Genomic DNA, 26,791 nt, shown 5'->3' on the forward strand with positions numbered 1-26,791 from the left:
TACCTCACTTGGCTTTTGGAGAAATTTCGTGGCAAAATTTCTTGACATTTAAGCACTTGCCCCCTCGAGGCTAGAATTGACCTCTTTGTTTGGAGGTTTAAGGATTATTGGGTCCCTTCCTGTGTTGAAGGAGTTGGTTCGTCGCCATGCACGAGTGGATGTTGTTTGCTTTCTCTGCTTCTATATATGAACACGAGGAGGGAGACTCGTCAACACTCAAAGAATTTGGTTTGCTTCAATGGTTAATGTTTTGGGTTTCTATTGATGATCCTTTGTAGCCAAACCACTTCTGCATAAGCATTGTCTTGGAAAACCTTACTTCTGATTTTTCTGGTGTGGTTGACTCTATTTTTGCCCAGCGCTGTGAGATATCTAATATCAGTAGATCGGACTTGGAGCTTCCCCGACACCATTATGTACCCCGGATACCACAGTTGAAGTTTCTTGTTGGATTCGACGGTTGGACCTCCTCTCAACCATATCAAAATCAACTTTAATGGTGTGACTTCTGATCTCGTGTATTCATTGATCTACTTCAAAATCAACTTTGAAGTAGGATTTGTATGTCCACATAAAAATCATAGATACAAATATTTTCATCGTTTCAAGAAGAGAAGCAAAAGAAAGGCATTGTTGATTGTTGTGGCAAAACATGTCTCGCCAATTTGCATTGATCAGTAACAAACATGACAAAAACAACAACAGTATACCAAATACAAACTTTATCCTGGGGTGGGGTAACCCAGAACTCTCCAACCTTGGTGCAGGCGGAATTTGATCCCAGTCTCTGCTACAACCACCCAGGGACAGGGATTTGGTAACCTTACCATCCCCTTCACTTTCAAAATGAGAAAAAATGGGTATCAAAGACTTAGATCATGTTAAATCGTTTTCCTTCGATTTCTTTATTCTTCCCTTCTTGGCTTCTTCTAATATATATATATATATATATAGCCAAGTTCCTTTTTCAAGTGAGAACGATGCAGGAGCATGTGACGGTTTAAACTTCAAAGTATCAATATTCTTAATACCAAAATTTAACAGTGGATACATCATGTTAGGTTTTAATACACAGAACAATGAACATCCAGAAGCTAGCAAAGCCTAACAACAGGGCAGCTAAAGGAATCTCCTAGAATATTCTAATTGGCTTTTAATGTCTCAAGGGAAGCTCCTTTGACACATTGGTCAACTTTTTTGTTGTTTGACCTTAATTCCACAGCATTTGTCATGTTTGTTTATTCATATTAATTTTTTGAAATCTTTAAAAATAGTAATAAGGAAAGATCAAAGAGGTGGTTCTTTTGACATATCGCATCTCATGTGAAGCTTATTCATTTACTTTGGGTTGAGTAATTCTTTTGCAAATTGCAATCAAATTTCTGACTTGACTAAGTAGAATGACTTTCTAATTAAAAAATAGTTAGGTAATTCTCGGGACTATCTCCTTTGAACCTTTTGTTGGCTTTAATTGTGCCTTGGCTGCTCATCGAAGAAAAGAAAAGTTGTGTCTTGGCTGACATGAAGTATCAGAGCATGCCATCATTTTCACCTACTGCTGATTAGTGTTGCACCCTGGCTTGAATCATGAAATACAGCAAAGATAAAACTATATACTTAGATACCCTAAAACAGTAAAACTAGAAGATGAAAAAAGAGGACAGACAGCAAACTTTTTGGATGAAGCAGCAAACTATCATCTGTTCTTTGGGTATTAGGTATATGAATTGCATACATGAAGTTCCAATTGGTCATTTACACACAAGGATAATGATTCATTAACACTAATACCAGAAAAAGAAAAGATTCATTAACAATACCATTTCTCATATTCAGATATAAGAAACCAGCAACCTTTATGCTATCTTGGATGATTTCTTAACTCAGCTCTAGAGTTAAGAGTACCATTCTCATGTTAGGCTAGGTAGTAATCATAACCAAATAAAGCCCTATTTGATAGCAATGGCTAGATCAAACATATACTTTTGCCAAAAATAATAAAGAAAATGATCCTCTTTTGTAAAAAAAAAAAATATACCCTTTCGACAAACAACTATTTCTTCAATTTTCTTGAGAATATGACAACAGTTGTTATAACGACTCCATATTGATGGTTACCCCATTAACTCTCCATGCATTAATCCTTCAAACCTGTAAGACAGTAAGCAATGCATTAGAAAGTTTCTTGTCTGCAAGTACATATACTGATATACATATACACATGGATTGGAGTATGAAATGAGAAAGGTGGTACTATTTTGAAGGCATTTGCTCAGGAAGTAAAAGATGGGGGGAAGACCACTTGGACTAATAACTAGCAGGCTTTTAACATTTAGAATGCATTAATCCCATATTACTAGATCATTACCTATTGTCATGGTAATTTACTATGATACAAAAGATGTTTGCTGGCTAATCTATTCATCATTTGGTAGAGCATCTGTTGGGCTATATAGACCAAAAATCATGGCTGGTAACTTGGTAAGTGCATGCTAATTTAACATCTAAGCATTGTAAAGCAACCCTCTCTATCTGATGATCTGCATTTCATAACTCTGGCCATCCAGCGATATTTCTGATTGTAATTTTCTTTTTTACTTCTCTTTCAGTAAAACAAGGACTGTAGAAGTACTGGGTAATGGAAATTACAAGACATTGACCAATCAATTTACATTCTTCCATTGTTTTGAAGTTCAACAATCAGGATCCATCAAAAAAAGATGCAACAATCAGGCAAGTATAGGATAAACTCACAATGCTTTGTTGTAAATGGTATATCAAACAAATCTTACTTTTCCCCATTTATGATTGGTATTGACAACAAGGTCAAGAGAATTTTGTTGTTAAAATAAGATAATTCAACAGTCACTTAAAGCTTGTCAAAAAAAAACAGTCACTTACTCAAAGGAAAAGATAATATTACTTATACTCAAATGATTAATTAAATTAAGGATGATCTTTTAATTTTAAAGTTATTCTCTCAATGCCCAACATAAAATTATGAGCAATGCTACTGACAGATAAACACCCATCAACCCATATTTTTACATTTCCTGTTTTACACCATAAAAGCGGCCCATGTTCATTTTGATGGCATTACTGTGCAATAATATGGCATAAAAGAACCACTTAATAATAAAATAGTATTCTAATAGAAATAAATATATATATGTTTTTTCCAATTATACATATACACAACTGCTTTAATATTTTAATCATTTCTAATGGAAAAAAGAAAGAACCATGCATAGCTATAAGATCGCTATAAGTATGTTATCCTTATGGATATTCTAATACTTTGTACTTTCTCTTAATTTCTAACTCTCCAACTGCAAGATATTCAACCAAGCCATTTTACAAAGAGGATAGGTTTTCGCATCATATATGTATGTGGTTTGCAAAAAGACATGATTTTTTGATATTTTTCATTATTCTTCTATATAAAATTTTGAGAGGTGTGTCAACACCCTTGGCTGAATAGCGAAAAGAACAAGAATAATCTTATAGGTGTCCAGAATTGTTGGCCCCCACCTCAAAGAGTCTTATATATTAAAAGATATGTACAATTACAAGAATGCCCATATAGGGCTGAAAGAAAAAAAGAATAAGATATATAAGTGAAGTAATATACAATAGGGACTATACTAATAAGATACATCAAGTCACGAAATCTCCACACTGGACATAAGCATCAGTTTGTCTATAAGAAAGAAATGTCAAACTCTAGCCATAGCCTTGGTGAAGATATCGGTAACCTACATGTCCGAGGCTACATGAGGAAGCGATATAGACTCAGCAGTGAAAAGATCTCGGATAAAGTGGCAATCCACCTCGATGTGCTTGGTCCTCTTATGGAAGACAGGGTTAGATGAAATCTTGATAGCACTCATATTGTCTGCATAGAGAGGAATAGGAGTAGGAAGCTGAATGCCAAGATCCATAAAGAGAGACCGTAACCAAACAGTCTTACTGCAAACAGAAGATGTTGCCCTATACTCTGCTCCAGTGGAAAACTTGGAAATTTTTGTTGTTTCTTACACTTCCAAGAGATGAGTGAATCACCCATAAAGACACCACCTAGAATTGGACCTATAGGTGTCAAGACAACCAGCCCAATCTACACCGGCATATGCTCTCAACTGAATAGGGGAGGAGGAGAAGAACAGTCACTGAGAAGTTGTGCCTCTAACATACCAAATGATGCGATGAACAACAGTCATATGAGGTTGACGAGGAGCAGAAACAAATTGACTAACAACCTGAACAGCACGAGAAATATTAGGCCGAGTCATAGTGAGATAAATGAAGAACCCCACAAGCCAGCGATACAAGGCAGCATCAGAAAGCAATGGACCTTTATAGATAAATTAAGATTTAGCTCCATAGGTGTATCAACATGCTTCTCATCATTAATACCAGCAAGTTTAACAAGGTCAGAGGCATATTTCTACTGACAAATAAAATACCCTCAATCATTATGATGAACTTCCAGTCCTAGGAAATAGGTGAGAGGGCCCAAGTCCTTCATGTGAAAGGAATTACATCAGTTCCAGTCATCAACATACAACAGAAAAACGGTAATACCCAGAGGCCATCGCCTAACAAAGAGAGAGTGATCAAAGGAACTCTGGCCATATCCAACAACAACTACAACATCTCGAAAGCCTTCAAACCATGCTCAAGGAGCCTGTTTTAGACCATATTGAGATTTTTTGAGGCGACATACTAAAGAAGAGTCACTGTAGTATCTAGGAGAAGGCTTCATGTAGACCGTCTCCTTCAACTGACCATGACTTCACATCAAGTTGGTATATGGTCCAAGATTGGGTAGCAGACAATGCTAAGAGAACACGGACTTGGTGATATTTGCAACAAGAGCAGAGGTTTCTTCATAGTCGATGCTATACTCCTAACTATATCCCTAGGCAACTAAACGAGCTTTGTATTGATCAAGAGATCCACCAAATTTCAGCTTAATGTTGTAAACCCAATGACTCCCAGCAATGGATGCATCTGAAGGAGCAGGCACAAGGTTCCAAGTGTCATCTCATGTAGAGCGTGAATCTCTACATCCATGGCTTCCTTCCAATGAGCCAATGAGAGCTACTACTGGCTTCCTAGTAGGAGTGAAGAATATCTATGGAAGATAGGACAACAGACAAAGAGCTATGGTTTAAAAGAAAACCATAATAGACAAAGAGATATGGTTAAAGGAAAACCATAGCGATCAGGTCTAGATATACGAGTAGAATGACAAAGAGGAACAGAAGTATGAGGAGTATCTGAAATAGAGGTATCACTTACAAGAGCAGTGGTAAGACGATGATCTGAACCGGAAGGAAGGAGAACCGCAAGCGTAGGGACTAGAGCACGTAACCGATTGCAAGAGAAGATGAGAAGGTCCTTCTCAGCAAAAGGAGGTGGAGCATCTTGTGAATCAAGGTTTGGCAAAACAGAAACAGACGGTGTAGACAATCTAGCAATTCCAACAAAAAAAGAAATGTGCTCAAGGAAAAAAACATTACGTGATATACGAATGCGACAAATAGAGGGATCATAACAAAGAATCCTTTGTGGTCAGGACTACAACCCACAAAGGCACACATGACAAACTGTGTAGACAATTTAGAACATTCACAAGAGGAAAGATGAACAAAGCACACATCAAAAAACATGAAGCATAGATAAATCTAGAGAACGACCAAACAACTTTTGAAAGGGAGACATATTACCAAGAATAGATGAAGGAATATAGTTGATCAAAAACACAGTTGTACTGGCTGCCTTTACCCAAAAAGGTGGAGCATGGGGCTCCTACAATAATGTCCTCACAACACTAAGGATATGCCCATTCTTGCGCTTGGCGACACCATTATGTTGAGGAGTATCTGGACAACTTCGTTGCACTTGTATTCCATTTCCATGATTCTTCAAATAGGATAAAAAGTCTCCATCAATGTATTCTCTCCCTGAATCCAAATGGAGAATATGCACTTGTGATTGAAACCGAACCCGTACCATAGCATGGAAAAGCCTAAATGTTGGGAACACCTCTAACTTGTGGCAGAGAAAGTATATCCATGTGTACCTGGTACAATCATCAATGAACGACACAATATTTGTATGCAAGTCGAGAAGTGACGGATGCAGTCAAGACATCACTATGTATAAAGCTCAAAGGGAGAGGTAGCATGCTCAGACATGTGAGGAAATGGTAAAGTATGACTCTTACTTAAAGCCTAAATCAAACAAAATTTTTAATTTCTCAGCATGTATATGACCCAAACGTTTATGCCATAAGTCCCAAACATTATTTTTATGACTCAAAAAGGAACTAGAAGTGGAGGAACTGAAATAAGCTGATGATGCTTTTGTTTGAGACTTTTCAAACTCCAATGCTAGCAGACGACCCAACTTGCGCCCCTTCCCTTTCACCTTCCTAATGTTCTAGTCTTGAATCAAACATCCATCATGAGAAAATGTGAGAATGATACCTTCATTTGGCCAATAGAAATCAAATTTTGTAGTGAGATTAGGAACAAGAAAGGTCTTGGTAAGAGGGAAAGATGCAGTGGGTGAAAGCTTAAGAGATAGATCACTACTAACAATGATGCTTAACTTTTCACCATTGGCAATAACAATATATTTATAATGGGTTTCAGTAAGGTTACTTGGTTGGTTAGGGTAGGCTCCTGTCATATGGTTGGTAGCTCCAGAGTTAATGGTCCAAATATGAGAAGGTGAAGAACAATAACCGGAGAACTCACCAAGTAAGCCAATAGTAGAAAAGGCAAAAGAATTAGCAGATGTTATCAGCTGTTGAATGTTTTCCTCAACCATAGATGCCAGAGAATCACCTTTAACGAAAGAATCACCACCAATAGTAGATTTCTTACTCCCATGTGCTACAACAGAAGTGTCAATCCCATAGGTTGATCCATCCAGTTTTATAGAAATAATATCGACTCTATCAGAGGCCATTTTAGTAAGAAAACAATAGTCTAGACACAAGGATATCAGAGAAAACCAAATTCAGCAACAGTCCACTCTAGTCCAGGGGGAAAGAGAAGTATTCCAATACTAGAGGAAGTCAAGGGACCCCAATAAAATACCATAAACAGCTTCAAGAATTCGAGTTGACAGTCCAAAAAAGGCATGTTTTAGGACTGTCGAATCTAAAATCTCTCAAATATCAATATGAAATTTGAAACAAATAAATGGGAAGCAAGAAAACCCTAGGGCAACACTAGATCTTGTGTTGATCAAAACAATCCTCAGAAAACTCCAAACCAGAAACTGAGTGTAAGGTTAAAAAGAGCTTGAGAGAACCCTTCAATTTGGAGAGAAAATCCTATATCACAGGCTGGTGTAGAAGGCCTGAAGTCCAAAGCTGTTGCAGTCCAAAAAAGGAAACTGTACAGTATTGTTGCCTCCTCCAAAAACTTCACCAAATCAGATGCTGTTTGTAGGGAGAATAGATCAAGTCTAGGCGACACCAGATCTGAAGTTTGGCCTCGAACCAATGTCTCCCAAGAAAGATCTAATAAAATCTCTCCTGCTGGTTAAGCAAAGTAGACTGAACAGAAAAGGGTTGATCAAAACAGCCCTAATCCCCCCCTTTAAAAAAAAGAACAGGGGGACAGAAAATCCTAAGAGGACAACAGGATTACTGCTTCCAGTGAGGTTCAAGAGAAGAGAAAATAGATCAGGGAGCAACCTGCTCTGATACACTGTCAACACCCTTGGCTGAATAGAGAAAAGAATAAGAATAATCTTAGAGGTTTCTAGAATTGTCAACCCCCACAAATAGTCTCTTATATATTAAAAGATATGTACAATTACAAGGATGCTCATATAGGGCTGAAAGAGAAAGAGAATAAGATATATAAGTGAAGTAATACGCAACAGGGACTATACTAATAAGATGCATCAAGTCACTGAATCTCCATAAAGTGTACCACCAAAAAATAAATTCTTGTGAGCTCTTGCAAAGATGGAGACCCTTTTAGTTTTTGTCTCCTCATGTTTGCTTCATTTGTATGGCAAGTGGTGAGTCATCTTATCACCTATTAATGTCCTTTTCCTTTTGCTACTTGGATTTGGAAAAGGCTTTTCCTAGTCAAGTTGCAGGTAGACTCCCCCTCCTAATTTGGAGATATTCTTCAAACCTACTCTCTTTGCTCCAACAAGAAAGAGATAGAGGATACTACAAGAGATATGCTAGGGTGGTTACTCTTTAGTCCATTTGGGAGGAGAGGAATAATACAATTTTTCTAGATAGGTCAAGTAATAAAGAAGAAATCATGGAAAACATTTTGCTAAAAGTAGGCCATTGGATTAAACATTAAATCTTTTGATTCCTTTCTACATTCTAAGGACTAAGGCGATGGCAATCGATAGTTGAATCATCAATGCTAAAGCTGAAATTATCCCAACAATGGCATCCACCCTACAACAATACTTACAAGCTAAACTCCGATCACTGCAGTTAGGAGAAACCTGGACCTTCAAGCATAGGAGGTGCCATTAGGAATTGCAATGGCAATATCAAAGTCATTTTCTCAGGATCAATAAGCATTGGTAACTATTAGGATTGGAAATATTAGGCAAAGAAACACAGCATTGTTAGGCAAGTGGTTGTGGAGATTTCCTATGGAGCAAGAAAGTTTATGGCATAGGGTGATAAGAAGCATTCATGGATTGGTAGCAAATGGATGGGATGCTTGAATAGGGCTTCTCGCTCTTCCTTGTGGAAAGACATTGCTGGTGTCATACCCGTTTTATCACCCTTCATCAGGTATGATGCTTGCTTGGGTAATAAGGTTCTCTTTTGGGAGGACACTTGGATTGGGGACTCTCTCCATAAGGATAGATTCCCGACCAACTGTTCCCTCTCTCTGGACAAATTTAAAGTTATCTCTCTTTTTTGTGTCTCTAGGGATTCTTGGGATTTGGGACTAAGGAGAGGTTTGAGGGACTTAGAAGTGGGATCAGCAGATGAATTATTTTCCCTTAAGGATAGACCCCTCTTGTCCTGATAGTAGAATTTGGACTCAATCCTCTTCAGGTTGCTTCTCTTGTTCTTCCTTTTTTAATGCTCTGGTGCTCCCTACTAACCTGGTGACTTCCTTTCCTGTTAAAGAAGTATGGAGTGCTCCCGTACCTCCAAAGGTAAAGGCTTTTTATTGGCAAATGGTACTCCAAAAAATTAATACCTTGGAAGTGCTTCAAAGAAAAAGACCAAATTGGGGCTTATCCCAACATGCCTTTATCCTCTACTTAAGGAATGGCGAGACAATGAATCACCTACTAATATCTTGCCCTTTTATTGCTCTTATTTGGGATTGGTTCTCCTCCCTCTTTGATTGCAAGTCGATTCAACCCTCAAGTGTAGAGTATTTGACCCTAGCTTCTTCCGACAACCAAAGAAAAAGGGCAGCTATTTTGTGGGCAGTTTGGGAAGAGAAAAATAACAGGATAGGGAAAGAAAAATCAGCTCCTGAACTCATAGAAGGGATCACCATCAATGCCATACATTGGTTGAAAACTCCGGAATTATTCAAGGATGTCTCTGTAGATGAATTGAATAGAGGTTGGTGTTAGACAGTTTTGTATGCCCTTAGCTTCAATCCATTTTGATGTACTTCTGACATTTAGTGTAAATTAATAAAATACATGTTTGATTCATGTTGTTTGGTATAATTCTGTGTAAGACCCTAAAACTGGACACTTATAGAAACTTGTGTTAGCTTTAAATGTTCACAGCCATTGGATAAGTCTAGGGAGATTTATCCTGCCAAGGCTGATACTGATGTGCCACCAAGTGTTGGGATGGTTTGTTTCGGTCATCAGGGTAAGACCCAAGGCACATGCAGTATGGGATTGCTTGAACCATTGAACCGGACCAGATTTCCAATATTGCCCTAGACCTTGGAGACAGATGGGCAAAACTGGAAAGCTACACCTAACCCTTGGACTCGATTATGACACATCACTAGGTGTCGGATCGGCCTGTCTTTGATATGTCAAACAGTGAGATCCTTAGTGGGGGTCAAAACCTGGACATGTTGGGGCAATCTGAGAATTCATCTGAGTGAGTGATCATAGTGACAGGATCAGCCCCTTTGTCGGACAATGGTAATGATCGGGAATGCACTCTCTCTGATGGAAACCAAACTGCCGACAGTTTATTTCAATCGTTGGAATTTTGTTTTGCAAAATTAATATATATATATATATATATATATATATGTACGATTTCGAAAGATTTGCAAAAAGTTTTAATTCCCGGGATCCATGTGAGTAGAGAGTGCGGCACTATTCCTTGCAGCCAAGGGAGAGGTCTTCTCTTGTCGGACAGTGCTTGATCATTAAGGGCTGAGAGGTTAAGTGTAAGACCATTTAGGATAATACCTGATGGGCTAATCTTGCACCTACCCACAGTCCCTGGGTTTTTATAAGATGACTTGGCCCAGGGACCACTTAATGTAAGTGTTGGGCCCATAGGGTCCATGTGATGGGCTCAAGGGGGTCACTGAGTTTTTCAGTGAATTCGGTTGGACCTTGTAATAAAGGCTGGGCCGAACCCAAGTGGCCAGTCTGTAGATCAATGCTTGGGTCCCACGCCATACAAAAAAGCCCAACTGGGCAGCAGATTGGAAACTAGTTAAACACTGAACACTTAATAAGCCAAAAACCCATTTCGAACTGGGCTGATATGATCACCTATTCATGGGGCGAATCTGAGATTAATGTTAGTAAAAGGATTGGGTCTTTAACCTTATCCACTCTAGGAGACCAAATTCAAATTAGATTTGAATCTGGTAACCTCCTGATAAGATCAGGAGTTAGCTAACTTAATCTGCAGATAGGATTAAGATTATTCCCTATCCAAATACTGATTTGGATTGGGATAACTCCAAAATTAGGAGGTTTCTTAATCAAGAAGAAAGAGGAGAAACCCTAACAGAAATATCAGATTTCAAACTAGGGTTGGTATGCAAGATATACCTCTTGCGATTTGAGATTTGCTATCACACAGACTCCAGAGAGAAGAGACACAGTTCAGCCCTCTTCATCCCTGGATTTCTCCTCCAGCAGCCGCCATTCCCTGTTGCAAGATTGGATCTTTGCAGCAATAGGAAGTCAAGAAATCAGTTCTTGACAACAGTCTTGCAAGAAAGACCAAAAAGATTCGGTGTTCAAAGTTTCTAGAGGATTCTCGCAAAGGATCCAGTGTGTAGGACGCACCCTGCTGGTTCCGTTCCATCCACAGCTATGTCATCTTCAGCAGGAGCGGGCGGATCTTGGTTTCTTCTTTGGGCGTGAACAGCAACTTTGGGAGATATTGTTTCTCCGGATCAGGTATAATCCTTCATGTTTCCTTTTGGTTCAGATCTGGTTTGATTATGGTTCAAGTAGAATCCTTGAATATTGTATTCTAAATTTAGGGAATATGATTCCCAGTTGGCAGAAGGTAGGAAAATTTTTGAAATTCGCCCACCCATTCCGCACCCTTCATGGCGTCCATTAGATGGATCCTACCATTCTTTCAGTTAGAGTGTAATAGCAGGGTCTTCTGTTTCATTGTCTACCATACAAGCAGTTCAATCTCCTTTGCAGTGTGACATGAAACCAAATTTTGATGGCAGCTCTGTTGGGAACCCTGGACCCTCTGGAATTGGGGATGTGTTTAGAGATGCAGGAGGAAGAATTCTGGCCATGTATTATGGTCTAGTAGGGTGGAGGACTCGCTTAGAGCATAAGTGATGGCCCTCCTTCAAGGGCTCAAATTGGCTAAGCAATTGGGCATTCAACAGATAGAAGTGAAGGGAGACTCAAAATTAGTAGTAGGTTGGCTTCAAACAAATAGCTTGGGAATGTGGTCCCTTAGACCACCTGTAAGGGAATTATTGAGCCTCACAAGGGAGCCGGGTGCACATGTTAAATGGACTAGGAGGTCAGCAAATGCTTTAGCTGATAATCTAGCAAAGCAAGGTGTAAATTGGGAGCCTTTATTTTGGGCTGTTTTGTAATTTGATTTATGATGAGGGGTCACCTTGTGTCACTGTAGGTGACAGTTTGTATTTCTGCTTTTTAAGCTAATGAAAGTTACCGTTTCCTATCAAAATAAATAAATAAGCATTGATAACTAGACAAGAGCTGTACTGCTAGCAATATTACAAGGGATAAGGTTGAATAGGCTGCTAAACATTACTGATTTAGTTGTGAAGGTGACTCAAGGGTGGTAGTGGGCAGGATGAAAAATAACAGTAAGGGAACTTGGCATTATAGGAGTAAAGGGAGATCAAAGCAATGACAATAGAACTGAAAATTACATATACATGGGTCCACAGATCAGCAAATGGTTTTGCTGATTCCTTGAAAAAGGATGGTTTCAATAGAAATCAGATCTTCTGGGGTTTTTTGACAATGTACAATAAGGAAAAAGAGTTTCATGCAATTCAGTTTTATGTAAAAAGCAAGATGGAATTGGGTATGGTGTCTGCTGTCACCCCTCGGGACAGTTTTGGCTGCTGTACATAATTGCCTTTTCTTTTATTAGTGAAATTCAATTTACCAATAAAAAAATTGATTAAATAATTTCTTTGCAATGAATAAAATTTTAACCAATCCAGATAATGGTATTCAAGCACTTGGATATAGTCTGTTGGCACTCAACACTGAGATTCAAGGGAAAAATTGCAAAAAAGAAGAATAAGGTTCTCTCCAATTTCCTCATTCTTCATCCAACAAACGCAAGCTTTAAGTCTTGTAGTAGCTCTACACAAATTCATTGTTATTTTATAACAATAGACGAATGAACAGAAAACTAGGATTGGTAGACTATGGACTCCACCACTTGATGGATTCATAAAACTAAATAAGTAGTAGAGAGAACCCAGGCCCTTCTCAGGTATAGGAGGCATCTTCAGGAGTGAATCAGGTCATGCGGTGGCACTATTTTCAGGTCAGATTGGCATTAATTACTCTTTGAAGGCTGAAATAAAGGCAGTTATGGAAGGAGTATATGGAGCAAGGGAGCCAGATGTGCATAAACTGATAATTAAAATTAAAGGATACTTGTAATTGGTGATTAAGTGGCTGCTAAGGACAGCCAACAAGGGGTGGGGAGGGATCAAATGTTTTGGGCTCAAAGTTGTAAAAGCAAAGTGGTACTTGGAGCTGAGATGTTTTATCTCCAATTGCAATTCGTACAGTTGTAATTAACTTTTAATCCTATTAATGAAAGTTTCAGTTTTTGGTTAAAAAATAGATGAATGAACAGGAAATTATGAAAAAGAAAAGAGAAAAAACTGTCAGGTGAAATAACTTCAGAAAAGTTGTTTTGACATTTAGCTTCTCCACAAAGCATCAACTTTATTTGTAAGTAATTGCAATGCATTTTATCATTTTTTGGCACAAATTTTTAAAATAGATGAGTTGCAGTTATATAAGTTGGTTAAGGCTCAAGATTTCTGTTTGGATGGTTCCTTTGAACAACTCGAAAATAGAGTAGTTAGAAAAAAGGTTAGAGATACTGCTCAAACTTATGAGCATATCTGGCACATAAATAAACTAGAATATGGTTGGCCCTAAATGATATGGGTAACCTTCTGAATAAAGTATGACTTGTTTGTGTACCTTTGTGAGAGCTCAGGCAGTGATCTCTGAATGCCACAAAATTCTCCAAAGTAGATTTAACATGGCAAGACATCTTATTCTTCATAACCTTGAGGTTGACACCCTGGTCAAGGGCAGACATGTGCTTAAAGCTAGAGAGCCTTCCGCTGGCTCCCCTCTGTAAATCATTAACATGTGGAGCAACATGGTTCCAACCATCCTCCACAACATTTCTCATGGAAAGAAGACCACTGGATCTAGCGAACTCCAAAGCACCAGTTCTGGTTGCTGCAAAAGCTGTAAAAAAAGATACAAGTTTATCAAGTTCAGGAGCACAAGACCAAAGTCCACAATGCATGGACTAAGAGGCTCAGTACAACATTCCTTTTTGCCTTTTTTTTTCTTTTCTTTTTTATCTGTAGTTTGATTATTTGTTCCCCTGGTTAAATCATTTACCTTCAGATATATGTGATCTGAATCCATACATCTTTTATTGGAACTTTGAAACCATACCTTGATGCAAATAATCTTGTATAGAGACAAATGCAAATATCGCAAACGGTATACATGGATGAATGCACATAAGACTGTGTTTGGTTGCAGTGCAATCTTATTTGAATTAGTACAAATGTATGAGAGTGCAAATGAAAAGAATGCAAATTCTGGTCTAATTTTGTTTCGGGTTTTAGTTCATTATGTTTCAGGTCTTATTTTACTTCATTTGTACTGCAATCAAATAAAATAAGGTACATTTTGAAACAAAAATAAAACAGAATTTGGACCCAAATCATTTGCACTACCTTAATTTTGCATCAGTGCAAATTTATATGCACTGCAACCAAACACAGCCTAAAGAACATGCACCAACTCTTTCCCATTCTTATTGCTTTTCTATCTGCCTAACAGGTAACGCATTCCACATATCAAAGAAAAGCAAATTCCCTAATTTTAATTCACATGCACTCTTAGTCTTGCTAATTGAACTTCACATTCATTTGCAGAAGGATGTGCTTTGTGATAACACTTTTAGTGGTTATTCACTATTGTTTGCACTAAACCTACTCTTAATTTTTTTTTTAAATTAAAATAGGCTCTTACATCAGGCAATTCTTTGAATCAGATTTCTGAGGATTTACTTCCACAAGGAATTGCCAGAAGTGTACTGTTAAAAAACCACGTCTTATGAATTAAAAAGAGCCATATCCCACAAAACTAGTTTCATAAAGGGTCTGGATAGTTATGAAGCTGATTATTACATCACATATAGGCAAACCTGTAGAAATTATAACACAGACATACACCTCATACATATATAAGCTCTAGGAATCATACTTGGGTTCAAAACTTAAATTTTAGAAAAAAAAATGCTGCAAACAAGTTGTGTCTCTTTATTATCCAGTTAATATATGGTAGAGCATAAAATGCACATCTGGGAGCATTATAAAATTGTAATATAAAACAGTAAACAACTCAAATATTTTGGTCACAAATGTAATATAATTAAATTTGTGGGGGAGTAGGCTAGTCCTACATTTCATTGGGATGCTTGGCATGCTAGGTGTATAATTCATTCTTTATTCTCTTAGTAAAATGATGCAGTAAATCATTGAAAAAAAATATAAAACAGTAAAGTTCAATTTGTTCTTTTGGTTTTAATTTTCACAATGACAATCAGCCAAATTTTAACAGGCACAATTCTTTTCTATGCATTAAGGTGGCATCAGTCTGTATGGTTTTGAAAATCCAGAAGTAAACCATGGAATATCTGAAAAAATGTACCATTAGAAGGTATTTCAACAAGGAAGTTTGCAGGAAGACCAATGCCAAAACCAGCCACGGTGATGCCAACACTAAATCCAACCCCACAACCAGCTCCAACGTAGCCAATCACCTCAGGGCCAAACCCAGGACCCCATCCAACACCACATCCTACGCCGATCCCCATGCCCCAAAATGCTCCAGATGTTGGATGTACAGGGTTCCATTTTGCGTACCTCTTAAACAAACCTTTTATGATCATAAAGATTTGCAACTGCAATAAAACAAGTGTCATAATTCTAGGAAACAATAACCAAGTTGAAATCAAACCACTAAATTAATGTACAACAATAAGCATATGATCTGATGTGATTGATGTTAACAAGAAAAAACTCCATATCTATTGCTCGATTAAATCCAATAGTCAGTATTCTTGAGAATTACACAAGAAATTACATCAAGTCAATCACCAAGGTTTGAAATGTTGGTACCAATGGAAATATAAGTCACCCAAATACAGGAAACATGTCAGAAATGTTCTGTGGAGATATTGTGTAAATTATAGACATGGTGGAAACATTGTGAAATATGCAAAAATATAGAATGGTATTTTATGAAATGATAAAAGAATCATAGGTACACTGCAAAGTTGTCCTGTAAACGTTACGAGTAAAAGCTACATAATAGTGCGGGCTCAAGCAAAATTTAAATTTGTAGAAAGTGTAAGTGATTCTAATAGATCAACCAAATAATATATTGTGCAAACAAAAACTAAGACTTAACTTCATGTCTGAGAAGAATTTTGAGCTGGATCAAAGTGGTAATCATGTACAATACTACTAGGGGTAACTGGTTTGGTGATTGGGTGGAGAGGTCTTACCAAAAACTCAGCCTGAACCCATTTCCCAACTTAAAGAAATATCCCCAGAGAAACTGGGGAGTAAATTCATAACCCCTTTCTAAATTGAACAGCCTAGGAATGGCAAGGAATAAGTAATAATCACCCAATCCCCCTATCCAGGCCATACTTTGTAGCAGTTAGACCTCTCCACCCGCTGTCTCTTTCCATCCCAAACCTCCAAATCCATGGACATGGATTTGATTTTGGTGCAACCAGAATTCATGAATGTGCAAAGAGCTTCCTTTAGATCCTGTTTTTGTTCTACTTCAGAAATGTTGGCAGACGATTTGTAATTGGTTTTGTTTGGCTTGTTACCTTAGCTTCTATCAATTATATTTTTTGTGTTGGATGGCATCTCATCACCCTCTTTGCTTTTAAATTATAAAAAAAAAAAAAAAAAAAAAAAGAAAACTTCTTTCTATTTACTATCATTTTTTTAAATATAAAGTAATTTTATTAAATAGAAGGAAACTGAATATAACAGGTCCCTGGGAAAGCACAAGCAGCTTCCTCCTCCACAGGGACATGGACCAAATCAAATCCACCACTAGACAGAGTACATAATTCTCCAAAGCAACAGATGGAATAACTAAATTACACATGCACTAATTGAAAAGCAAAATTGTTAAGAAGGTAACCAATTTTGTTGTATGGAGCAAAGCATCAGGTAAGCAAGAAGCAACATGTATTTTGAGGCTATCTTAAACTTTAATTATTGAAGCCACCAAGCCCCAAAAGGAGTACAATATCCATTTACCTCTTTAATAACCAAAGCCAGCAAGAGCCCCAAAGGGAGTACAATACCCATCCACTAACAATCTGAGAATCATATTCATCAAAAAGTGCATTTGCAGAACTAAGAAATTCATATTCGTCTCCTTGCTTATTATTTTAACAAAATCCTCTTGATCTTTGTTGAAGATAATTTTGGTTTATTAGTTCTTCATTCACAAATTTTCTAGTTTTCTTATTTGAATATCATGTTATTACTTCCAAGTTAATATCAGAGCATTAATCACAACAAAGAACTGCTATTCTGAGATACAACCAAGAAATTAATCAAGTCTCTAATGGCTAAGGTCCAGAAACATATGATTGATTGAGAAATCTGACTTTTAACATAAAAACACATTTACTTCAAGCAATAGAGAAATGTGTCAAAAGAAAGACAGACTATAAACCTCATAAAAAGGCTGTAATTGGATCAGGTTGGACAAAGAATTTTGTGATAGAATTTTCCTGGGTGGGAGTTCAGCAAGTTCTTGAATTCCATAATTTGGATACAATTTTGTTGTAGAACAAAATTTGGAAACTAGTGGGTTATAAAGCCATGAAATCTAGCTTGAGCAGATTTCATTGAAATACCATAGGGGTTCCTCATTTGAATTTGGATGGCTTGGGTGGAACATAAAAGGCCATTACCTGATGTTGGTCCCAGCTATCTGGGGCCTTTGGAGGGGTGACTGGATCCTGACCTAACCTTAGGCGCTTTCTCTGCACAAAGTTGCCGCTCTCAGACTCAAACCCGTGTCCTTCCTAGTGAAATCAGTTGTTATTTTGAAATGATTATGCACCCCCCCCCCAATGGAATCTAAAATCTGCTTAAGCAAGAAAACTCAGCTTGAATCTGGAAAGTAAAGGATTCCATGTTTCCTTTATATTCCTTATTTCAATTTCCATTAATACAAAAGCAGCCTAAAAGAATGATATTCCTTGTCTTGAAATAAGGGCATTAATAGGATGATTATATTGAAGACTACGTATAGATTTTTTACACCATATGATCAATATGGTCCAAGATTAATATAATTGAAATTAGAAATTAACAAAATTGCAGATGAGAATGGATAGCATCAGAATATGTAACAATGCTCATCATGTACTTAAGAAATTTAAAAATCCTATCATTTTTATAGATACCTTGAACTAAGAATATGACCCCAAATCAAGGGAGGCTTATCAATATTTTAAACAATGCTGAGCTGTTCTGATTTCAGTATAAAGTTGTGCCTTAATTTCCAAAGATACCAAATGGAACCAGTGATAGGAAACAAAATCTCATAAAAATATCCTAGAATTGAAAGATTTGAAACACAGAATCATTCTCAACTTCAACACTTTCAACATTAATGCAGTGACACAATAAATTGAGAAATTAATACTTCATTATTAAGGGTGTAGGCAAGGAGGGTAAGGCTACAAAGGGGTCTACCTAAAGGACGGTAGATGGCTTTTAGAGGAGGAGGGAGAGGGAAGGGAAGTAATTTAAGGCTTGGGGAAGGCTAGGGTTTCAGTCCGACAGAGCTTACATAGGGATCTCTGAAAGACTAAAGTGTGGATAACCTTGGGCCTCTCCTATTTATAGACGTGAGGCATGTAAAAGGAGGGAAACTTTCCCAGGCGGGAAAGTTGTTATTTGATTAGATCTAAAACAGGCAAGCCGAGTGGGGTGTAGCTACATGTCCATGTGAGGATCCCAGGATCTGGGTTCCTACCCTTCTCCTCAGGATCCACACATGAGCACTAGTGTAGTTGTTGGCCTCTTCTAGAAGCTAGGTCAATTGTGCCTTAGAAACTTCTTGTAAACACCTAAGTGTTGATGAGATACCACGAGAGGAGTGTAAGGAGTTGCATTGTCGTGATATTGCGATTTGATGCTAAGGCAGAATGTCATTGCAGCACAAGGGTTTGCGATGCTATGCCAAATCTTGGGGTGAGACCGTAGTGGCAAGGTTCTTAAATCTAGCATGCCCACAATGCAATGGTGAGGTACCATTTCATGTTGCAGGACGAGAAGTGTGAGTTGAGATTTTGCGGTTGTTGTGAAACAAAATTGCGTTAGGGTGAATTTGGGTCTTATGCTGCAATGTGGCCACACTGTGGTAATGTGTTTGTATGACCTCCATTGCAATTCATAGGATGACTAAATCCATGTACTTCAAAGGGGATTAAATTAATTCCAAGACCATTATTAAACAAATTTAATTAAATGGAAGGTTTAAGCAATTTGTCAAGTTGCTTCAAGGGACCTCTGAATATTCTATAAAATGAATTAAACAAAAGCCCAAACCATCCAAGTATGTTATATGTGCTCCCAGGATAAATGTGTCAAGAAACACTAGTTGTTTTGTCATGTTAACTGAGTCATCTCTCATATTCCCATATAAGCATGAACCAAGAAACCCAACCAAACAATTCAAGACAAAAAAAATAAAACCAGTAATGTAACCTAACACTGAATCAGCTCAACTCAATCGGAGAAAAGATTAAGGTAATTGACTAAGAACCTAGAGAACTCAAGCTTTATTTCAGTAATGGATATTGTTGAGAAAACTCAATCACTAGACAGCATAATTCTATTTAAACTCAAGCTTACCATTCATTGACCCTAAAATTTTTCTGATTTGGATTCTTAAACTGAAATGAAACCATCAATTATCTAAGACCCAGAAAACTCAAAACAGTTTGATTGAGTATTTCCATTGTATCAGAAAACGTCTGGTTATTAAAACGCAAATATCCCATTTTAGCAGAAATATAACAAATTTATTGAGCAATGTCACGGAATACCCTGTTCAAAATCTAGTAGAAAAAGTTAAATAAATATTACACTTAAAATCCTACACCAATATTAGAGCAAGGAGAAAAAAAAAACGAGGAATCAAACCAGAGTCAAATATACACAAGACTCCTACCTAAGCAACCACTGAGATTGCAGAAGCATTCAAAACCCCAGAATCATCGCATTACGGGAACTGGCAAAAGAAAATCTACAAAAAAAGATACTAAGAAATGGAATCCAAATGAAAGCATGCTGGACCCTGAGAAGATATTAGAAGGGTTAAATGACATATAATAGAAGAAAGAAGAACAAACAAAAAGAAAGCAATTACCGGATTTCCATTATCAGAGAGACCCTGCATCAACTTGTTTTCTTCCTAGCCTTTCCTACTCCACCTCCAGCTTTCTTTCTTTCTTCTTCTTCTTCTCTCGGAAATTAAGTAGAAATTTAACTGTTATCCTCGACGTTCGGAGACCATGTGCGTTCTTTTCAGTCCACATCGGGGATCACCGTGACTGTTTGTTTGTACTGTTTCTACTCCAACTCTCCAAGCCTCTAAGGGCTAGACCCGGTGGACCCAGATGAGAAATCTGAAATCGGCTCACCGCAACGGGAGTAGCGGTGGGCCCAACGTAAACCACCAACCAATGGGCTTTGTGAAGCTGCGGCCAGCGGGGCGGGCCCATACAATGTATCGTTTCAGGAGGAAATGCCAGCACTAGACAAGCTTACGCCTTAATTTGTTGCCACAATCCGCCGCTAGGCGCTAACCCACAAATGGGAAATCGCTCATTTGCACCGAGTCCCTTCAACAACAAAAAAAATCGCGATCCGATTGAGCAAAAGTTCGATCGAGTCTGATGGGTGATGGCTGATGCATTTGGGGGGGCCTAGAGATTGTCGTATGTCCATATCCAGGATTTTTTTTTTAATATCATGGGAATATTTGGGTCCTTTTATTACAGTTTTTCAAAAAAAACTTTGAACTAGTTCACGGGGATGTGGGTGTTATTCACAAAAGAGTTTTGGAATCTAATTCGCTTTGCCAGATCATGAGCTAACTTTATAATATCCCTGTTTACATAAAGAATATTAATATTACAAAAAAATAAGAATAATTCATATATATGTTTATATAAAATTTACAGATCCGACATGATGTTTTTTCCAATTCCTTTTAGTTTCATAAGAACTTCCTTAGCATCCAATAGCAAAAAATCTACTTTAACACCCATACAACAAAATTTGTGTAAGCCTCTAATTATTGCTGTGATCTTGTCATACATGATTGTCCTTCTACAATGAGAAAAGGAGACCTATGAGAGAACATAAATATTCCGATGGATGTAGTTTGCGTGGAGGTGCTCCATGAACCATCCACTAAGATGATCGGAAGGTTTATGAGAAGAGCCTAATGCAAGTCCCAAATTGGTTGTAATTGTAATGAGTTCAAAATTTGAGGCTCAGTTTCTTTAAATGTATAGTAACTATCAGCCTTTTGCAAAATTAGAAGAGGGTATGGTTTTACTTTAATAAAATTTTGTTCATTTCTTACATCCCATAAATTTCTAAAGATAACACAAATATTTGCAATGTAATTGTACTTTAAATCTTTGTTCTACAAGTGAGTGTTATGTTGCCACCACCATTGGATTAGATCCTCTTGTCCAGAGCTTAGAAAAGCCTCTAGCACAAGTCCAACTTGGACCTGCATCCAAACAACCCTTGAAAGAGGGCATTCTAAGAAGAGGTTCTCTTGGGTTTCTGGAGATTCCTTATAGAAAGTACACCAAGTGTCTTCTCTTCTTTTATAGATCCATATTTCTGTTTTTGTTCGAATAGCTTTATGGAGGAACTTCCACATGAAGATCTAACACCTATGGGAGCATGGACTCTTCCAAATTTTGGACCAACTCACTATACTTGATCGAGTTTGTGATGGGGTTTCTAGAAGTGAGTGATAGGATAAATTCATAGTGAATTCCCCATTCTTTGAGTCTTTCCAGAAGAGCCTATCAGGTTGTTGCGGAGTCCTTAAGGGAATGCTTAGAATTGCTTTGACACTTCTATATTTGAAATAGTTGTTGAGGACATCAACGTTCTAGGTCTAATGATCTATGATTAAATCACACACTTTTAAGTGTGGAGGTTCTGAGCTCTCAGTTCTTTTGGCTGGGACATTGCTCCGTAGTTGGGGCACCCAAGGATCCAAAAATGCTGAGATAGTTTTTCCATCTCCAAGCTTCTAGAAAAAATGAGCTTGTAGTTCATTTTTTAATTTGATGATACATTTCCACCAACTCGAGTTTGTGGCTTTTGCTTTCACATCTAAGCATTTTCCTTTGGTGTATTTTGCTTCTAGTTGCTGAGCCCAAAGACTGTCCCTGAGGTTTAGGAGTTGCCAGATTGATTTCAGCATTAGAGTTTTATTCATCGAGGAGAATCTCCTTATCCCGAGTCCTCGTAGGGTTTTGGGATAGAAGATTGTAGACCATTTCATGTTATAATTTGTAGTTGTGTTAGATCTCCCTGCCCATCAAATTTTTTTTTGGCAATCTATCCAGTTTTCTACAAAACACTATGGGAAGGAGGCTTGTTTGCATGGTGTACACAGGGATGCTTTGGGTGATTGCTTTGATGAGAATAGTACGACCATCTTGGGAGAGGGTTTTGCTTTCCAGTGTTTTAGCTTCTAAGATATGCAATCAGCTAGATGTTTGTTGGTGTAACTAGACCCATTTTCTCCTTTTGCTAACCAGGTTCCAAGGTATTTGGAGTTGTAGTTTATTATTTTCATTTTTATTAACCATACCAGTCTTGTTTTCATACCAAAGAAGAGGGGTTCAGAGAAAGCATAACACTTTAGGCCAATTAGACTAAGTAATGTGGTTTACAAAATCTTGGCAAAGGTCCTAGCCAATAGAATAAAGCCTTTACTCCCAAACCTAGTTCAGCAAAATTAGGTAGTCTTTATCAAAGGAAGGAGCATTACAGATAATATCATCTTATCAAAAGAGATCATCCACAAACTCAAAACTTAGAAAGGGAAAGGAAAGTGGGCAGCTTCGGAAATTGATATGGCCAAAGCCTTTGACCGAATGGGTTGGAGATTTCTCTTAGAATCTATGAAAAAATTGGCTTTTTATAAGCTTGGTGTGAGTTAATCTAGCAATGTATTTCCACTCCATCCTTCTCAGTCAAGCTAAATGGGTCATCTTTTGACTTGTTCACCGCCAAAAGAGGCTTAAGGCAAGGAGACCCCCTCTGTCCATACCTCTTTATTATTGGAATGCATACCCTCTTAGCCCTCCTGTATAGAGAAGAGAGTCTCTCAAAACTCCAAGGAATAAAACTTGCAAAAAACTCAGAATCCATCACCCACCTCTTGTTTGTAAATTATTGTTTTTTGTTCTGCAAGGCTGACCCTAGGTCCTTTCACCATATCAAAACCACTCTTAAGCTATTTGAGCAAATCTCGGGTAGCACATAAATTTTGCAAAATCTGGAGTCATGTTCAGTAGTTTTGGACTCTCTACAGCTGAGATTTGCTTGAATTGGAGTGCTTCTAAGAGGGTGGAGTGAGAGTTTTCTTCTTGCCTTGAGCTACTCAAGAAATGGTTTTTGAGGAGATTTGATATGGCATCTGAACCAGTGACCCATCTCTCTTGGTTTTCTTTCAGACTTTCTATAGCCCCTCATCTCCTTCTGAATTTTGTTTTTTGGTGGAAAAGTTTTGTATTTCTATCCCTTTTGAGAGCCAAAGTTCTCAGGATTTTAGTCTCCAAAGCTACTCCTTAGCAAGGAGACACTTATCGTACTAGGCTTCCAGCTCAACTAGCCTATTAATTTCTTCTTGGTTGGATTGGGCTAGTATGATTTCTTGCTCCAGTTATGATAGTTTCTTATGAATATCCCCATAGGTGTTTTTATTCCAAATTTTGAGGTGGTTCTTCATGATCTTGAATCTAGTTTCTATTGACTGGGCTCTAGAACCCACAATTGTTTGGTTCCAACTCTCTACAACAATATTGTCACAATCCTTGTGATTTACCCACATTGGTAAGAAATGGAACTATTTTTTCCCTTCAAATGCGTCAAGTTTTGCATTGAGCAAAATTGGGGAGTGATAAGAGTTTATGGCTGGTAAGATTGATAATTTGGTGTCTGGGGACCAGGTTAGCCATTCCACACTAGCAAGACCTCGGTATAATCTTTCTCTCACCCCTTTTTTCCTTGCTGTTTATTTGTCCAAGTGAAGTAAGGCCCTAAGTAGCCTAAGTTCGAGAGGACAAAATGATCAATCAGTTGCCTGAGGTGCTGAGATGGTCTGGTTTTGTTGCTTGGTCCCACATAGTCCTTTGAATAGATTATATCGTTTAAATCTCTTATTAGTAGCCAAGGGGTTCCTCTTAGGTAAGGTTTTGAGATTGTGAATTGTTTCTATAAAGCAACTCTATCCCCACAGCTAGGTTTCCCATATAGGAGCACTATGTTCCATGGGTCAGAAGAGTCAGTGTTGCTTTCGGTTAGTTCTATAAGCCTTTGAGAGCTATCTCTTACTAAGATATTTAGGTTGTCTTTCCAAGCACATAACAGACCCCCCACTCAAACCGATTGGACCTACAACCTTGAAGTTGAAATACCCCAGGGATTTTGAACAATCTTTGGCTTCTTCATCTGACATTTTTGTTTCTGACAGAAATAGGATGTCTAGGTTTTGTAACTTGCACCATCTCCTAATAGTTCTTTGAACTTCTTTACTTTTCCCTCCCCTTACATTCTAAGCCAAAATTTTCATAGTGTTTGCAAATTTGCTCAGATGATAAGTTAAGTAGACTAAATCCAGATAATCCGAAGTAGAGAAATGTAGGTTTATTTGAATGAATATAATATATAACATAGAATATAAATAGGTGAATACCTGAATTACAAGTGATGTAAATGATGCAACCCTCTACTGCTGCTCTTTCCAGAGACTATCTCAGGCTTCTATCCATGATGAGTCATCCAAACATGTAAGATTATCAAGGCTCCTTTCAGAATGATAAAGGCCTTGGTCATGCATGATCATTGGGCTCTGATTAACAGTAAGAGATCTGTGGTGTTGGAGGTTGTGATTGAGTTTGTCTCTGGGTGGTTATTTTTTGGAGCTCTCATCTCCTGAATCCACTTCCTTAGAGATGCTATAGATTGTCGACCAATGAGCTCCTCCAGAGTTTGGCCAAAATTTGGGGGGATGTCAAACATGGCTTGGGAGTCTAAATGGTCTTTTAGAGAGGACTGGTATCTAAAAGGTCTCCCTTTTCTTCTCGAGCCAGTAGAGGAATTAACTATACCAAATCCACCAGTTGTAGTCGAGTATATTTTGTATTGATTTTCCTAGATATTTGGGCCCAAATTAATCATTTCTTTCTTTTGCTTATCCTCGGGAGTCGGGCCCGATATAAGAGGGTCTACTTTTGCGGCTTCCGAGTGGCACTGTTACTGGACTCAGCTCGTTTCCGCTTTGATGACTCGCTTGAATCACTATGACTCATTTTTGCTACTCGATCTTTGGCTCTACCATTACTTCTCACCGAGAGTTGGAGACCCTTCGTTATTCTTTGCCTTTTTCTCGATCAGCTCATCCTCCGAATCTTCCTCTGAGCTTTGGTCTCCTCTTATGATTTTGAGCTGCTTACATGCGTTTGCATTCTCCTAAGACTTTCTCTGGATTGGGAAACTAAGTGGTTTCTCTGGTTTATGCTCTACCCGTAGCCATTCACCCAGCTCATCCAGCTTTCTCTCCTCTAACTTTAACATGATTTCATTGAGAGGTGTTGATTTTGGAATGAGTTTACACTTCTTCCGGTTGTAACCTACTAACCCGCAGTAGATACACAATTTTGTGAGATTTTCGAAAGCAAACCTAACCCATTCTGGGTTTTTGTTTTTTAAGAAAAAACCCCTTCATAATGGCTTCCTGAGGTCAATCTCTATGTAAAGCCTTACCATGCATCCACGAGTGGGCTTCCTCGGTTCAATCTCTGTGTTGTCATCTAACACTCTACCTACAGTTGAAGCAAAAACCTTGTAGTTGTGATCGGAGATGTAGTTTCTTGGGATGTTAAACATCTTAAGCCAAACTTTCTGGTGCCACATTTTTATCTTTTCACCCGCAGTTCCATCTTGCCAAACTGCTACCAGTATCCAGCTCCCCCAGATGAACCAGGGGCCACCATTTAGGACCTTCAATAGGTTATCTTCCTGTTTGAAAATGAAACCCAGCCTCCACTATCATCTGACCAACCTCTACATGGTGTGATAGGTTCCATGCATGCTTAATAAATGCATGGACATTCTACATGGATACTTTAATATGGGGGAAGATTCTACCCCTTAACATTTTTCTGACCACCTCAGTCGCCTCACATACCGGTTCTACATTTATTTCTAAGTGGGGACCAACAAGAGTTGCATACTTTTCTAACACCAGTCCCAGATCTATGGCTTGCTAGGTTGTAATCGGAGAGCTTTGCTTTTCATTGGTATTCCCAAAGTCCTTGGAGTCTTCAGTCATCTTGAAAGGGACACATCTCTGGACTTTGCAGCAGTAGAAGGGTGCACTAGTTAATGGAGAAGCATTAAGGATTGTGAGGTTCAACACAATGGGTGCGAAGTTATAGAGGGTTCAAGGAGTTTCAACACTTGGGTGCAAAGAGACTATACATCGAGGATTGGGACCCACCATTCACTGTAAAAATCTAGAGAGTAGAGAGAATTTCTATCCATGTGTCAAAAGCCCGGAAAATAATGCAAATTAGAGGGATAAAATTCATATAATGCTAATTTTTTCTTCTTCTTTTTTTTATAGAGCGAGAGAATAATGCTAACTTTTTTGGTATAGAGAAGGCGGGTTCTGATTCTCTGAATAGAAGAACACATGCCTAGGTTTTACTTTTTAGGAC

General features: G+C 38.0%; 1 protein-coding gene across 3 annotated transcripts; it reads right to left on the reverse strand.

The window, feature by feature from the left end:
* Positions 1 to 1,673: 1,673 nt before the first annotated feature.
* LOC148879418 (cadmium-induced protein AS8-like) lies at positions 1,674 to 20,639 on the reverse strand. 3 transcript variants are annotated; one of them, XM_088960947.1, is made up of 5 exons: positions 20,176 to 20,374; positions 19,978 to 20,052; positions 15,403 to 15,655; positions 13,645 to 13,920; positions 1,674 to 2,151 (listed from the first exon to the last, which is right to left on the reverse strand). In XM_088960947.1, the coding sequence occupies exons 3-5, from the start codon at positions 15,641 to 15,643 to the stop codon at positions 2,138 to 2,140; spliced, it is 531 nt and encodes a 176-aa protein (XP_088817073.1). In that variant the 5' UTR covers positions 15,644 to 15,655; positions 19,978 to 20,052; positions 20,176 to 20,374; the 3' UTR covers positions 1,674 to 2,137. The 3 variants fall into 3 exon arrangements, with proteins under 3 accessions (XP_088817073.1, XP_088817074.1, XP_088817072.1); XM_088960948.1 differs by having other exon boundaries at positions 19,978 to 20,103; positions 20,176 to 20,364; XM_088960946.1 differs by lacking the exon at positions 19,978 to 20,052 and having other exon boundaries at positions 20,176 to 20,639.
* Between the last annotated feature and the right edge of the window lie 6,152 nt (positions 20,640 to 26,791).

Source organism: Nelumbo lutea, chromosome 1 (genome assembly GCF_056320005.1).
Source record: "Nelumbo lutea isolate HS-2025 chromosome 1, American lotus-T2T, whole genome shotgun sequence".
Classification (NCBI taxonomy): Eukaryota; Viridiplantae; Streptophyta; class Magnoliopsida; order Proteales; family Nelumbonaceae; genus Nelumbo; species Nelumbo lutea.

Coding starts and splice junctions, on each gene's coding strand:
- LOC148879418 (XM_088960946.1), bottom strand. CDS start 20,205: ATGCAGGGTCTCTCTGATAATGGAAATCCG. Junction 15,656..20,175: donor TCTCTGATAATGGAAATCCG/GTAATTGCTTTC, acceptor GTTTTATTGCAG/TTGCAAATCTTTATGATCAT. Junction 13,921..15,402: donor TGTTGAAATACCTTCTAATG/GTACATTTTTTC, acceptor CTTTTTTTACAG/CTTTTGCAGCAACCAGAACT.